The 16492-nt window shown below is 37.1% G+C and overlaps 1 protein-coding gene across 7 annotated transcripts in view; it reads left to right on the forward strand.

The window, feature by feature from the left end:
* Nucleotides 1–16492, forward strand: part of LOC145346593 (tumor protein D52-like) — a 183294-nt gene that overhangs the window by 39564 nt on the left and 127238 nt on the right. For 6 of the 7 annotated variants that reach the window (XR_013887714.1, XR_013887715.1, XR_013887713.1 and 3 more), the window contains exons 2-4: nt 6752–6867; nt 9483–9631; nt 12495–12596. Coding sequence is in view for 4 of the 7 variants with exons in the window: in XM_080194050.1 (XP_080050176.1) it covers nt 6752–6867; nt 9483–9631; nt 12495–12596 (367 nt within the window). In the remaining 3 variants the exon portion in view is untranslated. Of the gene's footprint in view, nt 1–4119; nt 4204–6751; nt 6868–9482; nt 9632–12494; nt 12597–16492 lie in introns of all 7 variants that reach the window. The other variant, XM_080194052.1, reaches the window with a different exon arrangement.

A 16492-nucleotide genomic window follows, 5' to 3' on the forward strand; every position in this document is an offset into this window, starting at 1 on the left:
AACTTTAAGCGTTGATTTGATTGTGAATTTAAAACAAATAAAACCACAAGACCCCAACAAATGCTATTGTCATCTGTTTATAGAAACCTCTGCAATGAGCTTTTAAAATTAATTTGTAAAACTTAGTTCTTGACATTTTTTGTCATTTGTATGATGATGGAAGTTTCTTTTAATGTTTCGCATCCTAATTTGAAATCCAGTTTAACATCTCTGTAGGTTTAGAACGGAGTTGAGGAGGAAGTTCTTCACTCAAAGGGTGGTGAATCTCTGGAATTCTCTGCCTGTTGAAGTGGTGGAGGCTGCCTCGCTAAATATTTTTAAGAAGCGGGTTGATGGGTTCTTGATAAGAGAGGGGATTAAGGGTTATGGGGAGAGGGCGGGAAAGTGGAACTGAGCCACGACAGATCAGCCATGATCTTATTGAATGGCGGGGCAGGCTCGAAGGGCTAGATGGCTTACTCCTGCTCCTATTTCTTATGTTCTTATGTTCTTATTCTTGTTGTGCTCAGTACTATGTGCATATATTTTTCAAAAGTTACAGTTTAGAATGTTTTATTATTTCACATTTTCTTATTATCCATTCATGAGACATGGGCGTCGCTGGCTGGCCAGCGTTTACTTCCCATCCCTTGTTGCCCTTGAGAAGGCAGTGATGAGCAGCCTTCTTGAAGCACTGCAGTCCCTGTGCTGTGGGATGACCCACAATGCCATTAGGGAGAGAATTCCAAGATTTTGACCCAGCGACTGCAAAGGAATGGTGGTATGTTTACAAGTTAGGTTGGTGGTTGGCTTAGAAGGGAACTTGCAGGTGGTTGTGTTCCCATATATCTGCTGCCCTATCGTTCTAGATGGAAGTGGTCCTGTGCTTGGGAGGTGCTATCGAAGGACCTATGGTGAATTGCTACAGTGCGTCTTGTAGATGATACACTGCTGCTACTGAGTGTTGGCGGTGGAGGGAGTGGATGTTTGTGGATGCGGTTCTAATCAAGCAGGCTGCTTTGTCCTGAATGGCATTGAGCTTCTTCAGTGTTGTTGGAGCTGCAACCCATTCAGGCAAGTGGGGAGTATTCCATCACACTCCTGACTTGTGGTTTGTAGATAGTGGACAGGCTTTGGGAAGTCAGGAGATGAGTTACTCGCCACAGTATTCCTAGCATCTGACCTGCTCTTCTCGTCACTGTGTTTTATGTGGTGAGTCCAATTGTGTTTCTTGTCAATGGTAACCTGATCTTCTTCAACTCTGTAATCCTTCTACAAACAGAAAATGTTATTGTTGTCAATTCTGGTTTGAGAAACCAGTTATTTAATCTTATCCTTTCATAACTCTAGAAGAAAATAGAATTAAAAGTATTAATATGAAATTATACTGTAATGCTTTATAACAAAGTTTAGAGTTCACATCAGATTTATTCCCTGTTTATCTTAAGATAGCTGACTGTTTAAAAGACAAAGCTATATGAATAAATATTGCAAGTTTTTTCCTTTGAGATTTTCCAATGATTCCCCCAGTTCATTATGGTTGACTTTTGCTCCTATTTCTTCAATTTCTGTGTATCAAGTTTTGTGCTACTTGCAGATTTTGAAATTGTGGCCCCTGGAACTTCAGTATTTTAAGCTGTGGGTTGGAGAATGCACAGATGAAAGTGTGCAGGTGCAAACTACATGCCTGAAGCTTTACTTTTATATTGGGTAGCAGTGCCTGGGAAATTCACCTTCCATTTTGGTAGATAGGCCCCTTCTAGGCTGTAACCTTTGGTGAATCTTTCAGCCCGTTGTGTCCATGGTGGTGTTTTATAAGAACTGGTTAACTAGTCACACTTCCCTGTCCTGTCCCCATAGGTATTTTTTCTCTTCAGATAATTATTTGATTTTTGATTTATTATTGTCACATGTATTAACATACAGTGCCAAATATTGTTTCTTGCTTGCTATACAGACAAAATATATCACTAATAGAGAAGGAAATGAGAGTGCAGAATGTGTTACAGCCATAGCTGGGGTGTAGAGAAAGATCAACTTAATGCAAAGTAAGTCCATTCAAAGTCTGACAGCAGCAGGAAAGAAGTTGTTCTTGAGTCGGTTGGCACGTGACTTCAGATTTCTGTATCTTTTTCCCGATGGAAAAAGCTGTAAGAGAGAATGCCTAGGGTAAGTGGGATCCTTAATTATGCTGGCTGCTTTGCTGAGGCAGCAGGAAGTGTAGACAGAGTCAATGGATGGGAGACTGGTTTGCGTGATGGATTGGCCAAACTCATAATCTTTTGTAGTTCCTTGCAGTCTTGATCAAAGCAGGAGCTGTACTAAGCTATGGTACAACCAGAAAGAATGCTTTCTGTGGTGCATTTGTAAAAGTTGGTGAGAGTCATAGCTGACATGCCACATTTCCTTGGTCTTCTGAGAAAGTAGAGGCATTGGTGGACTTAACTACAGTGTCGGCATGGGGGGACCAGGACACCTAAAACTTGAAGCTCTCGATCCTTTCTATTTCGTCCCCGTTGATGTAGATATCCAATCTCCTTTTCAAATCCCTGATTGAATCTACCTCCATCTCACTTTCTGGCAGTACATTCCAAATCTTAAGCTTCTTTCCAGACATCAAGTGATTTTCTTCAAGTCACTGATTCTTTTGCCAATCACCTTAAACCAGTTGCCTCTGATTTTTGACTCTTGCGCTAATAGGAATGGTTTCTGCCCCAATACCTCGTTATTGCAATTTGCTAATCAGTTAAGGTGTGGTAAATGTTGAATGAAAAATATGTCCATTGTCATAATACCAAGAAGTGGGGTTCATAGACAAGAAGTATGTGCCCTTGATTTGAATTTTTTAAACAAAATTTTATAATGTATTTCCATATTACTGTGTGTATACAAGTGAATTTCAATGTGCTGTTTTGGGAGTACAGTTTGCATAGCCATCTCTTAGATTGGTAAAATGCACACACTCAAGATGTTTCCATGTTATCTCTGTCCTTCGTCTGTTGCAGTGCTTCATCCTGCTGAGCTATTAGCACTCAGAATTGAATGAATCATTTCACTGATACATGGCCATTTGATCTATGTGTATAAGTTTGTGTGTTCCTTCCTGCTGAGTTTTAGATTTGCAAGTATGTGAAAGAGGAGAGCAACTTAAGTAAACATTCATCCCTTTGTGGCAGAGATGGCAGAAATTATTATGGGGAATGATGAAATGGCAGAGATGTTGAACAATGATTTTTGTGTCTGCTTCACAGTAGAAGACACAAATTACATGACAGAAATAGAGGTTAACCAAAGGGCTAAAATTTGTGGTAATTAACGTCAGTAGAGGAAAAAAAATTTGGAGAAACCTGCGAGACCTAATGGCCTACGTTCCGGAGATCTTAAAAAAGGTAAGTGCAGTGATGAAGAATGCTCTGCTCTGATATTGAATTTTCTAAAATTCCCTAGATTCTAGAACCATTGTAACATTGCTCAAAAAAAGGAGGGAGAGTGCATAAGGGAACCACTTTCCATTTAACCAGACATCAGTCATCAGGAAAAGACTGGATTCTATGTACATGTGTATTAACAATCTACTTCAAAAATCATAGTATGATCAGAGCAAGTCAATGTGGTTTGAGATGAAAATGATGTTTGACAGTTATTAGAGTTTTTTGAGGATGTAACTAGTACAGTAGATAAAGTGGGATTAAATCACTTGCCTTAACCTTAAATAAAAGGGTATGAAGACAGAGTTGTCCATAGTGGAGTGGAGAGATGGGCTAAAATGTAAGATAGGCAGTGGAAATTTCATAATTCTCAACAAATATATATATTCTGTTGAGAGAAAGAGGCATCATCCTAAACCAATTAAGGAAGTTAAAGATGGTACCAAATTGGAAAAAATGTACAATGCTGCGAAGTTTAATGGTAGGCTAGAAGATTGGGAAAGTTTTAGAAACCAGCCAAGGATCACTGAAAAAAAAATGAAGGAGAAACTGAAGTATGAGAGAACACTAGCAAGAAATATAAAAACAGACAGTAAAACTTCCCACAAATATAGAAAATGGATAGCAACACTGAACATTAGTCCTTTTACAAGACGAAAATGGAGAATTATTGGTGAGACTTTGAACAAGTATTTTGTATCTGTTTTTACAGTAGAAGACACAAAGCGTCCCAAGAACAGTAGAAAATCAAGAGACAAAAGGGAGGGAGGAACTTTAAACAATCACTAGAGAAAAGGTATGAGGAAAACTAATGAGACTAAAGGCTGATAGTTCCCTGAATCTAATGGTCAGCACCCTGGCATTTTAAAAGAATTGGCTGCAGTGGTAGTGGATGCATTGATTGTAATCTTCCAATATTATTTTATATTCTGCAAAGATTCCAAGAAAATTGTAACTGTAATGCCACTTCAAAAAAGGAGGGAGACAGAATGCAGGAAAATATAGGTAGTTTGTCTTAACATCGGTCATTGGGAGAATGTTGGAATCCTTTGTTAAAGGATTAGTAGCACAATATAAAAGGTCAGGAAAACTGAGAAATTATGAATGGGGTGGAGTCTTGAAAATTTTCAAAATGAACATAGAAGAGAATATGAAGCTGTTTTTATAAACTTTTAGTCAAAGGGAGGGTATGAACGATTAGGGACCAAAACCGTGGCTTTCATGTGAAGGCAGAAGGCAAGGCTAAATGTATTCTTTGCACATGTCTTCAAAGAAGAGAATGCTGCTGTCAATGTCACAGTAAGAGGAAGTTCTATGAAATTGGATAGGATAAAGATAGATAATCCAGGCAGGTTAATGCACTGAAAGATAGAGAACCCACTATTCTGGGTGCAGTGTATCTGAGAATCCTGAGGGAATGAAATATTAAAATAGCAGAGGTTGTAACTATGATCTTTCAGTTCTCCTTGGAAATGGGAGTGCAGCAAGAGGATTGGACGGTTGCAAATGCTACACCATTGTTGGAAAAAAATGGGAGGAAGTGAACCTTTCAGTCCTGCATTATTATCTTATTTAAATTTCCTCATCACTGATAAGTTAACTGAGGTGTTTATTCATTTGCTAGTGTTAATTCTTATCTGAATAACTATTCAAAAAGCTTTTAAAAATTGTGCACGGACTGATATTTGAGTTTAAGTTGCGTTAACCTCATAGAAAATTTCTAAATAAGATAAATTTATTACAGGAGTATTTCTTTATCCTTTTGGGCCAAGATTTAAGTAATCTGAACATTTTTAGGAAACCAACGATGGTTTAAAGGGATTCATACTTGTATTGGTTAACATTAAAAATAAGGAATAGTTTTAGATGTAATTTAATATTTGAGCGTGGAAGGAACATGCAGCTACGTTGATGCCAGATAAATCTAGCTGTGGGTATTCGTTTCAATTTCAACTAGGATTTTATTGTGTTTAGAGGTTTATGGCATGTCAAATAAATAGTAGCTATGATGTTGCTTAACAACAGGAAGTCCATTTTCCAGAAGGGAAAAAGTTTTTTCTTTGTTCATCATTTTAGCTGGAAGCTGGGGCAGTTGGAGACAAGTCATGGAGGAATGAATAGTTCTCTCAACTTGACAAGATAGGTGCAGGCTTCCAATGAAACAATGTATAGTCCAAATAACCAGGGAGTTGGACAGAAAGAAGACAACTTCTGTAAAGACAACAGAGCAAAAATATTGTTCAGAAGAAGTCATGCAAGATTAAACAAAGGGCTCTGAGTTAAATGGACTATTGCTATTAACTAGATTCAAAGTGGGACAGCAAACTTTCAGAGGTAGCTAAAACATTTGACATTTTAATAAGAATCTAGGAATTGGAAGTTAAAGCAATTGCCATTTGAACAGCCGTCGAATGGGTTGATGAAAAAATCTGGAATGGATTATTTGTTAAAAATGGAGCAGAAACTTTGCTTAGAAGTGTAATTTGTAAAATCTGGACCACATTCCAGAATGCGAACCACTAAGTGAAGTATTACGATAAGAGAAAACTGTATTTTGGGAGTAGAGTTTGGAAACTTTCATATGACAATCATCTAGGGCAGAGGGGGTGGGATTCTTAGAAGAAATTCATGGGCATTAATTTGGGTTCAGGGAGGAGTGCATACTTGATCACTTGTTTGAATGAAAGGACTTTGTGTGTAATAAGACCATTACAGTTTGAAATGTACTGTCATCCATGTTGATTTTAAAACCCATGTGCAGTCGCTAAGCTAGGCTGGTAGCAGAGGAATATTGATTCTAATCCATTTTATCATGTTTAACGTTTCTTGTTTAAACTAATTATGGTTCTGTGTTTCTGTTCCTCCATATTTGATGAAAAAGATGTAAAAGTTATGGTCTTTTGAGCCAGGATTCCATTCTGGATCTTCCTGTCCAGTTATAACATCAACTGGGATCGTAACAATAGTAATATAGAACAATGTGAATCAGAAATAAAAATGTACTTGTGTGCATGTATTTCACTTGGGAATAGTACTTTATTCAAGTTTTGAGCAAATTTTTTAAACATTAAATCTGTAGTATCAGTTTCCTTCTAATGTAGTGCAGATAATTAGACAATGTTTATTATTATAATTTGAGGTGAAGAAAGTAAAGGTGAGGGCATTGATTGAATGGTTACTTGAGCACATATAAAGAAATACTTATTGACATAGGAGTAGATAAGAGTCAGGATGGATACATATATATAAGGCTGTTATGTTTCACTCTATTCCAAGTAAAGCTGGCTCTGGTTTCATCCTTCACTAACTGGCTTCCAGGAGTGATATCATTGTTTTTATTGCAGGTCTGCTGCAAAGTGATCCTGCACCTGAAGTCGGAGAAGATGCAGCTGCAACTGCTGATCTCGGAGGTGGAATGACAGATGATGAACGAGAAGAACTGACAAATGAACTTACCAAAGTAAGGAATGACCAGTCTGGGAGCTAATGAATGTGTACCAGAAGCACCATACCCCTCGTCCCATCCCAAGTGTTTAGATGTTTTATATCATTCGGATTTTGGCAAATGACCTTCATTTCTGCAAGTTGTGAAAATGTTTCCTTTTTTTTTTCTTTTTATCAAGTTTATTGTCATTTGATTTTCGATCTACAATGTAGTCCAAGAAAATATAGTGATCCTTTTGTGATCTTCATCTATAAATCTATCTGGTGTGGTACTTTAGATAAGATGGAAAATGCAATCTTCGTTTGGAACATTCATGTATACAACTAAAGTAGTGGTGAAGTACAGTGGTTTTGCCAATTGTAACCATGCCCAAACTTTACATTTTGATTCCGACATTGTGTACAAGAGGCTGCTGAGAGGGTGAGTTGCCACTGCCACAGAGAGGTAAAATTTAGAATCCTGTAATTAAAAACAGGTAAAGCTGGATGATTTTTGAAAAAAATCTTGGAAGGAAGTCTAGACTCTTGAACATATTACTAAGTGATCAGTATCAATTTGTTAAAGGATCAGATAAATGTGGTGTGACTTCTATTTTTTTAAAGTTGAAGTTTTGAGCACTTGAATAATAAACCTAGACTACCCCTCAAGGCAAAGACAGACACTGAACAGTGGAGAGCAGGAGCTCCAACAGTTAGAGATTGAACAAGGAATGAACACCAGAAATTGACCATAAGCTGGCCCATAACCAGCAAGAGAATTTGGGTATAGGTTTCACAGGGTGTAGAAATGGTAACATCATTAACATCTTAGTAGCAGCATTACCTGAAGAAAAAGAAACAGTGGCAAAGGCACATGAGATGCTGATTTAATATTTGTGAATTTGTACTGTTTACTTTAACAGCCAGTTATTTCTCTCGAGTGTCAATCTGCTGATGATTCTTGACTGTAGAGTCATTCAGCACTGAATCCCACTTAAGAGCAATATTGTAGCCGAGCATATGATGCAACAACATATAACCAAGTACAAACGTTTGCCTCCCACAGTTTTGAAGTCCATATAATTAAAATGGAAGCACTCTCTTTTTCTTGATACTTGGACATTTTTTGAGGGAGCAAATGTAGGATCCATACCTGGTTGGTTTGAAAGTCCGTTTAGAGGTGGGGATTTTGTCCTAGGCCATTAAGTTGTGCATTGCAAAAATATTAGCAGGCAAAAAGATTTGTCAACCTATTAACGTTAGATTTCTCTGAGGTATGGTTGAATAAGGAATTATTTTGCTCTTGTACAGTGCCTTTCGTTTTCTCAGGGTGTCCCAAAGTACTTTAATAATTCACTTTTAGAAGTGCCTGTCCTGTTGCATCGACATTGTAACAGCCAATTTGTATCCAGCAAGTTTGTCCAAGTGGATAAAATCACTTGGGTATCAAGTGGATAAGATCAGATAATTTGCTTTTGGGTTTTGGTGTTGCTTGATAAACTTGGACTTCAGTGAACTTTGGGCTGAGTGAAGAGAATTCTCCCGTTTTTAGATGCAACTGGAGATCTGTACTAGAAATTTGTTGTTCGCGTACATCAAAGTCTATAAAAGATTGTTTCATCCAGAAGTCTGAGTATGAGAAATGCACTTTTAAGAGTATTTCAAAATACTTTCTAGCCTGAGTCTATTATTTAAATATTATTCTTTGTCAACCTAATGATATGTGGCTGACTCAGGCCTAGAAATTGCTTCTCAAAGCAGCAACTGATCCACATGTTGGAGCATGGGTTTGAGCCGCATCCAATAATAGTGCTGTACCTTGAAATGTGAGTAAATGGTTAAACACTGACCTATAAATCTAACCACATAGTGCCCAATTTTGGCTAACTAATCATTTCATTCCTAATAAAGTCCTCAGGAACTACATGGATGTTGTTGATCTAAATTCACTCACTATATTGGGAAAAGAAAAATAACAGCTGTCCTTTACCCCCACACAAACTTGTTTGAAGTTTCTGCAGCAAGATTATTTTGTCCTAAGGCAGCATGTATCATCCCAAAAGCCAAACCTTGTGTGCAGCAGTAACCTAGAAGGTATTTGTTTTATATTTAATTACCTGAATGTGGTACCAGGAGGAGCAACAGCACTCCTTACAACACAATATTTAAACTCCTGTGACCCCAACCATCAAACTGCTGCAGCCTAATTATGCATAACTCTTTGATAGGCTATGACACTGTTTTGGCCGTCATTGAAATGAAGTGTGGAGTACCTTGGGCCTCGTTTTTGAGTGCTGAGAATATATCCCAAATTTCTCTCCTCCCCGCACTGGAATGTATGGGTCTACATTCCATTTCTAGTCTTATAAAGGACCATATGATGTGGCCAAAATTTAGGAACGCATTACTGTCGTTTTTAATGAATGGATATTTTTAAAAATCCTACTTTCCTAGATGGTGCTCAAGTCATTGGATATTGTATAGAAGTGGAATTTTCTTCTTCCCTGCTATTTTCTGTGTGTGTGGGGGATCTCATAACTAGCAGAAAGAAAACATGAGGAGGAGGAAGTAGAAGTAACAGTGATTTTTTTTTTCAAAGTTGTTATTTGCCATGCTCTGCTGTGTTGAAATCTCACCTGTGTTTCATCTTAGGTGGAGGAAGAAATCCAAACACTTTCTCAAGTGCTTGCAGCTAAAGAAAGACATGTTGCTGAATTAAAGAAGAAACTAGGATTGACCCCACTACATGAACTTAAACAGAATTTGTCAAAAAGCTGGTTAGATGTACAGTCTTCCACAGCGTAAGTGTACAGTGTATCAATGGCCAATAGGACCATGAATTGAATAAGCATAAAAGAAAGCTTGCCTTTAGTGTAAGGTAGACTTCTAGCCATAAACTGGATTGTAGATAAATCGTTCTTCCTCCTTTTGTTCAAACTCCAGCTGAAAACTGAATTCATTGCATTTCAAACTAAAAGAAAATGACCTCCGAGATGATAAACATTCTCTCAAGCATGTACAGGCCTAAGTTTTGAATTTGATTTGAAATTCTTACAACAATCCTCCTCATAATTTGGTGTTTTGTCATATGCAAGAATGTTGAAATTACTCTTTAGAACATTTACTATTACATTTTGCAATAGATTATCCTTAGGATTTTCATTGTTTTAAAGATTAGGACCTTCATTATTTCTGTTTTTTTTTTAAGTTCACTACATAAACTGTCTCAGAATTTAAGACGAAATCCATTGTATGAAATTCATTAAAATTTGTTATGTGCACTATTTTCCTCTGAATAAATCGGGGCTTTTTTATTGAAAAATGTTTAACAGGCTAAAGAAAATGTATCTGCCATCAAGGATTTTGCAATCTCCTGTTCATTGCAACTCCTTTTCTTCTCTGTTCCACTCAAGTCATGATTAAGAACTAGAGCACAGAAAAATCATGTTATATTCTGTGCAGTGGCAAATTAAGACAGGAATGACTTACTTGTGGGCTTTGTTGCCATGCGTGAAATGGTATGACATTGTACAAAATACCAAAGTTCCCCACTACGCTGCTATGACTCCAGCTCTCATTCACCATTCAATCTTTTTTTTGTTCAAGCTTTTGACCATCTGCCGTAATATTGCTTTATGTGACTTGGTGCTTAAGGATAATAGTAACAAGGCATCAAATTGCGAAACTCCAAATTGACAGACTGAAAGTTTGCACGATAGATATGTGTTGAACTAGTCACTATATCCTAGCATATCAAGTTGTGAAATTTAATGAAGTAAGTCTGATGACAGAACTAGCATTTTAAAAACCAAAAATGGTTCATGACTGCCCTCCAGGTATGGGATTCAGAAGTTCTGCTGAAGTTGTCAAGCCAGCAACTGTGTGCAAATGATTACTACTGTGTTTCTAAAAATATCCGACCATCTCCTGAGGGCAACTTCAGATGAGCAATTTCTTCATATCCTGTAAACCAATTTTTAAAAAAACTAAAATAATTCTGTAAATCCAACGAATGAGCAAGTGTCAAGAAAGATCTGCTTCCTGCCTCGTTCAGTTTCATCTATTCAAGTATAATTGAGAGGCCAAGATGAGAGAATTCACCCATATCCTGGGGCATCCATTCACTAAAAGTGGTGATGGCATTGGAGAGAACTTTATTTTGAGTTGACAATTTATGTATAAGACCTGCATTTATATAGTGCCTTTAATGTAATAAAACATTCCAAAGCACTTCATTGAAGTGTTTTAAAAGAAAAATTAAACATTGAGTCATATAAGGTGACATCAGGACAAATGACCTAACATTTGGTCAAAGAGGTAAGTTTTAAAGAGGTAGGTTTCAAAGGAGGAAAAGAGTGCTAAAGAGTCAAGTTTCAAGCAGGGTATTTCCAGGATTTGGGGCCTAAGCAGCTGAAGACATAACAATTCATAATGGAGCAATTAAAATCAGAGATACACAAAGACCAAAATTAAATGAATGCAGGTACCTTGGAGATTACTGGAGGTCGGGAGGGAGTGGCTATGAAGGGATTTGAAAACGAGGATGAGAATTTTTGCATCAAGATGCCCCTTGACAGCCCGTGTATGTCTGCAAGCCCAGTGGCAATCAGCGGATAAGACATGACCAGCAAAGTTTTGGGTAAGTAACCTCAAGTTTGCAAATGATGGAACATGGGCGGTTGGCCAGAGGGCATTGGAGAAGCCAAGTTTAGAGGTAATAGAAGAATGAATGACAGTTTCAACAGCAGACATGCTGAGACACTGACAAAGTCGGGCATTGTTACACAGATGGAATTAGGGGACCTTAGCAATGATGCAGTTATGTGGTCAGGAACTTAACTCTGGGTCGAATATGACATCAAGGTTGCAAGCAATCTGGATTACATGGTATATATGGCACTGGATTGGGCCATTCTGCCCAGTCAGTCCCATGCCAGTGCTTACGTTCCACTCGAATTCCTCCCACCTTCCCATCATTACTCTCTCCTTCTCTTTCATGTTTTTGTAGCTTCCCTTAAATGCATTATTCACTTTAGTACTCTGAGTCTGTCAATCCTGACATAATATGTATATTCTCATGTTTCTTGTATCATCCTTGTAAATCTTATCTGTGCCTTCTCCAGTGCCTCTATATAGTTTTTCTAATATGACAACCAGAACTGCATGTATTCTCTTTGGTGTGATCCAATTATGGATGCTGGAAATCTGAAATAAGAACGAGATGCTGGAAGAATGCAGTAGGATAGGCAGCAGCTGTGGAGAGAAATCGTCAATAGGTGTAATTTTTTGAACCTGTCAGCAGCTCAACCTGGAGTGGCAACTCAGTTATACACTGCTGGTGTAATTGTGCCTCACCTTCTAATTGTCTTCAAGACCCAGTATAGTGATGGGGTGATCTCATTGGGTCATGGGGAGATTGGCGTTTGATTATAGTGTATCTTCCGTGATTTGGAGTTGCAGAATATGGTGCAAATTCAGGCCAAACTGCAAATAGGAAAAGTGAAAGATCAAAGAGGTGAAATCTGGGATTTGGAAATAATTGAGATGAACATACACAATGAAACAAACATGGAGCCAGACCAAAATGGAAGCTATGACCTCTTTCTTGTTACATTTAAGTGTGATGGTTTTACATAAGATAATTTTTAAATTTAAATTCTACAGATTCAAGAAGACATCTGAAACCCTCTCTCAGGCCAGTCAGAAGGCTTCCTCTGCATTTACTAATTTTGGTTCTGCCATTACCAAAAAATTTGAAGATGTTAGGTATGTCGCAAATTATTTTTTCTAGTAGCAATGATATAATCTTCTGCTACATTTTCCTCAACTCTTTCAAAAGAGAAATCTTGCATCTTCATTTCCATTTAAAGTTTTTCACGTTTACTCTTGCATTTGAGATTAATTTGAAATTATAGAAGACAGGAGTTCTAAGGCTATATCGAAGTATTCTTTTGCAAAGGTACTAACTGCTCATGTGAAATTGGATTGTCTACTCTTGATGACTCGGAACATTTACAGGTGCCACAGTATCTTAGAAATTTTACGAATATTGGTGACTCCATTGTAAATTAATCTTGCTGTAACTTGCTTTAACAAGGGCTTTCAGTAAAGTTTTGTTTGCTTTACCCAAATGTAATGTTTCGCGTGCATGTGTTCTCTACTACTCCCGTACCATGTTCTGATAATGGGCATACATTTGGCCTCCATATTTTTGACTGCTACACTCTGTGCCTACATTGTCATTTTTAGCTACACAGTTGCGCGTTACAATCATGAATACCTAGTTGCTCAAGTAAAATTTTTAGACTATCTTAATTGAATTCAAGCTTCTTCCTTTTTTTAGAAGCAGAACACTGTAGATGCTGCAAATCTGAAATAAAAACAATGTGCTGGAAATATTAAGTTGGACTGACAGCATCTGATGGAGACGTTTCGCATTGAATATGACTGTTCTTCAGAACTTAAGGGTTCCAAAGAAGAGTAATATTCAACTTGGAACATTAATTCTTTCTCTCCCCACAAACGCTGCCAGACCTGCTGAGTCTTTCCTGGCACTTTTTGTTCATTTTTTTTTCCTGCCTTTCTCTAGCCTTAAAGTTCTTTTTCCATTCTGAAGTTTGTATTTATTATTTTCTTTGTCATTTTATTTCTCTCTCCCATCATTCATTTTGATCCTATTCATTCCTCCCTGATCACATAGTTGCAGTTTACACATTCAACCACTTTGTTCCAAGGTTTCTTCCCTTTTAACCTGCCACTGCTGCACATATTCAACAGTGCCTGCGATCCTCATCTTTTCTACAGACTCCTTCTGCTTGCAAGCAGTTTACATCTGTTTGTGTGCAGCAAACATTTCCCATAGTGGGTTAAGCTCTTTGGACCTTGGTATTAGAAAAAGTTATTCCTGAATGAATCATTCAAAAATGCTGCTCTTTTATTGGTCTAAATGTAACAAGGGAGCAATATTTTTGAACCAATTGGGGAGCAACTTCAAAACCCAAGTAGTTAGGAGATTTACAGTTTTCAACTTGCAAACTGTGAAATCATGAAGAGCAGCCCTAAGTGGACCAGATCTTGTTATAGAAAAGAATGCAAACAAGCTGTTTAGAAGGAACATAAAGGTAAGTTTTTTTGGTTCGAGTTTTTTTGCAAAGCTGTGCTTGGATTTCTTGCATGTGAGGTTTAAATTTTGCATGGTAAGATTCAAGTTATTGGCATGAGATTTAGGTTTTGTACACGGCACTTGGTTTCTTTAGTCATAAACAGCCCCGCTTAATGGTTGTTCAAAGTGAAAAGTAACATAAGCATCCTTGCCTTCTCCATCCCTAACCCTCGATTCCAAAGGATGGATATTTTAGTGCCTTTGTAATTTTTGTTTCATGAAATATATGTGGATCTGAAACTGTTTTGAGGAGGCAAAGGTAGTGTGATAGATTTTTTTGCTACATGTTTGATACAAATTTTGTGGAGTATTTTAATCATGTCCTCTATTATGATTGCACTTGTCCATTTAACATGACCATCGTGGAACTGAGGTGAGCAGTGTGTGGATATTGTCAAGTTGCACGATCTGAAATGATGAAACACCCTGGGACTGAAGCCCTGGTCCAGATAGGCTGACCTCCCCAAATATTGGGAGGTTGGGCTATGTCTATTAGTTATGTCCATGTATGTCTCTTCAGTGATGCAGCTATAATGTCAAAGTTGCATTATTTGGCTATATGCTCATTTTATAATGGACATTTCACTGGTGTAGGAAAGGTACAGAGCCATGAGCACCAGGGCAAAATGTAGCGGTGTATGTTTTTAGTTTTTAGTTTGTAAGCAGCTGCTACTCCAGTGATTTGTTCCAAATAGGAGATGTGCTGCTTCAGCCTCCAGTGTTTATAGGGCAAATGACTTCGTGCAGGTGAAAGATGTAATGGGTCTTGGTGCACAACTTGAGCACTGGCTGCCAACCATTTTTTGTTCGTGCTGCTTGTAATTCCAGTGCACTTGTAGGCCTTGGAGCACTTGGTTTGCCTGGTGCTGCACTGTATTATATGCAATATTTGTTTTTCCCCAAAGTCTCTTTCCAATGTGTTTTTTTAAACATAGAAGCTTACATTCTGCATGTCCAACTGTAATGTATATGAAATTCAATAGATCTCATTGGCTTGAGATAGCACAAGCCTTTTTTGTAATTTTAACTGGAATGTGACTTGGTCTAATTGGAAGTATGAACCAATAAGTAAAACTTGTTTTTTCATAATCGCCCTTCTGTTTAAGGCAGCACATGTAATTTTACCAAAAATAACATTGTTTAAATATCTGCTACTATATCACCTTGAGTAATTCTACTTTGCTGAGATTGCCCTCTCAGAACTGATTTTTTTTTGTTATTTTGCAGAATATCTCTAGTACTTGATTGACGCCTAACTTATGCAAAATTAAGTAGATGCACACAAAATAATACTTTCTAAAATCAAATAGTTTTAAGAAGTTGATGTATTTTGGAGATCATGAAGGTGATCTACTTGAAAACTTATAGTTTTTGGTGACAGAAAATAAAGACCAAGTGTGCGGCTTGATAATTTTGTTTATCAGAGCTGGACAATCTGTTTGTTTCTTTTCCTATCATATGCAACAATTTGCAATAGTTAAGTTATATGTGGTTTAAATATTTATAAAGGGTACTGTAAATCAAATCAAATATAATTGGAAACTGAAGGAACAGAAGGTCAAACTTTTTGTCTTGCTTCTCTCTCTCTCTCTTGCTCTCTCTCGCTCTCTCTCCCTTCTCCCCATCTCCCAAGGGAAATTAAAAATAAAATTGTCACTTAATGAAGCAACTATTGGGTAGTTTGATCATTAGATAGCAGAATCTAAATGGATTTTGGTAACTAGATGCTTATCAGTATGATGGTGGGAAAATTAATTTCTGCTGGAGTGTAAAAGTCACATTTTAGCATTCAGTTATGCCAGTGCAATGAAACCAACATTGGGCCTAATTTATAATTACTGTTTAAACTGTTGGATTACAGTTGTTCAAGAAGATGGTTCACCACTTTCTTGAGAATTAGGGATGGACAACAAATGCTGGCATTGCTAGCAACACCCACATCCAATGAAAGAATAAAAAAAGGGAGAATATGGTAATTATTCTCAGTTACTAAATCTGACTGAATCCTTTTATTCAAGCAATACTTATTGTACTTTTGCTTATAATTATTATATGCCTTCCTAATTTGAAAGAATTGAAGACAAGCATTTTGTTGGTCTTTATTGTCTCGATTAATAGTGATATATGTGAGCTTCATAGATATTTGTAGTTTATTCAAAACCTGCAATTCTCATATTGTTTGTATCATGGTTCCTCTAATCCATACTCCCAAAGTGCATTCTATTGACATGTTCAAATGAATGACCTTTTAATTAAATATTATCTTTTGCTTTTGTTTAATTTCAGTAATATTTGAACTTGTAATTAAAATTAACACTGCTTCCTTTTTGTTCTTGAGACTAATGAACGATATAGTGTATGATTTTTATCCTGAAATTAATGAGTACCTATTCATAAACTTTCAAATTGATTTTTAAAACTGTCATTTTCAGAATGTATATTAGGATGCTGTTTTTGATCAAGTTGAAATTTGTGCATGTGTTGTTATAGCAGTTGATTA

This window comes from Carcharhinus amblyrhynchos, chromosome 8, assembly GCF_965287045.1.
Source record: "Carcharhinus amblyrhynchos chromosome 8, sCarAmb.v2.hapA, whole genome shotgun sequence".
NCBI classification, from domain to species: Eukaryota; Metazoa; Chordata; class Chondrichthyes; order Carcharhiniformes; family Carcharhinidae; genus Carcharhinus; species Carcharhinus amblyrhynchos.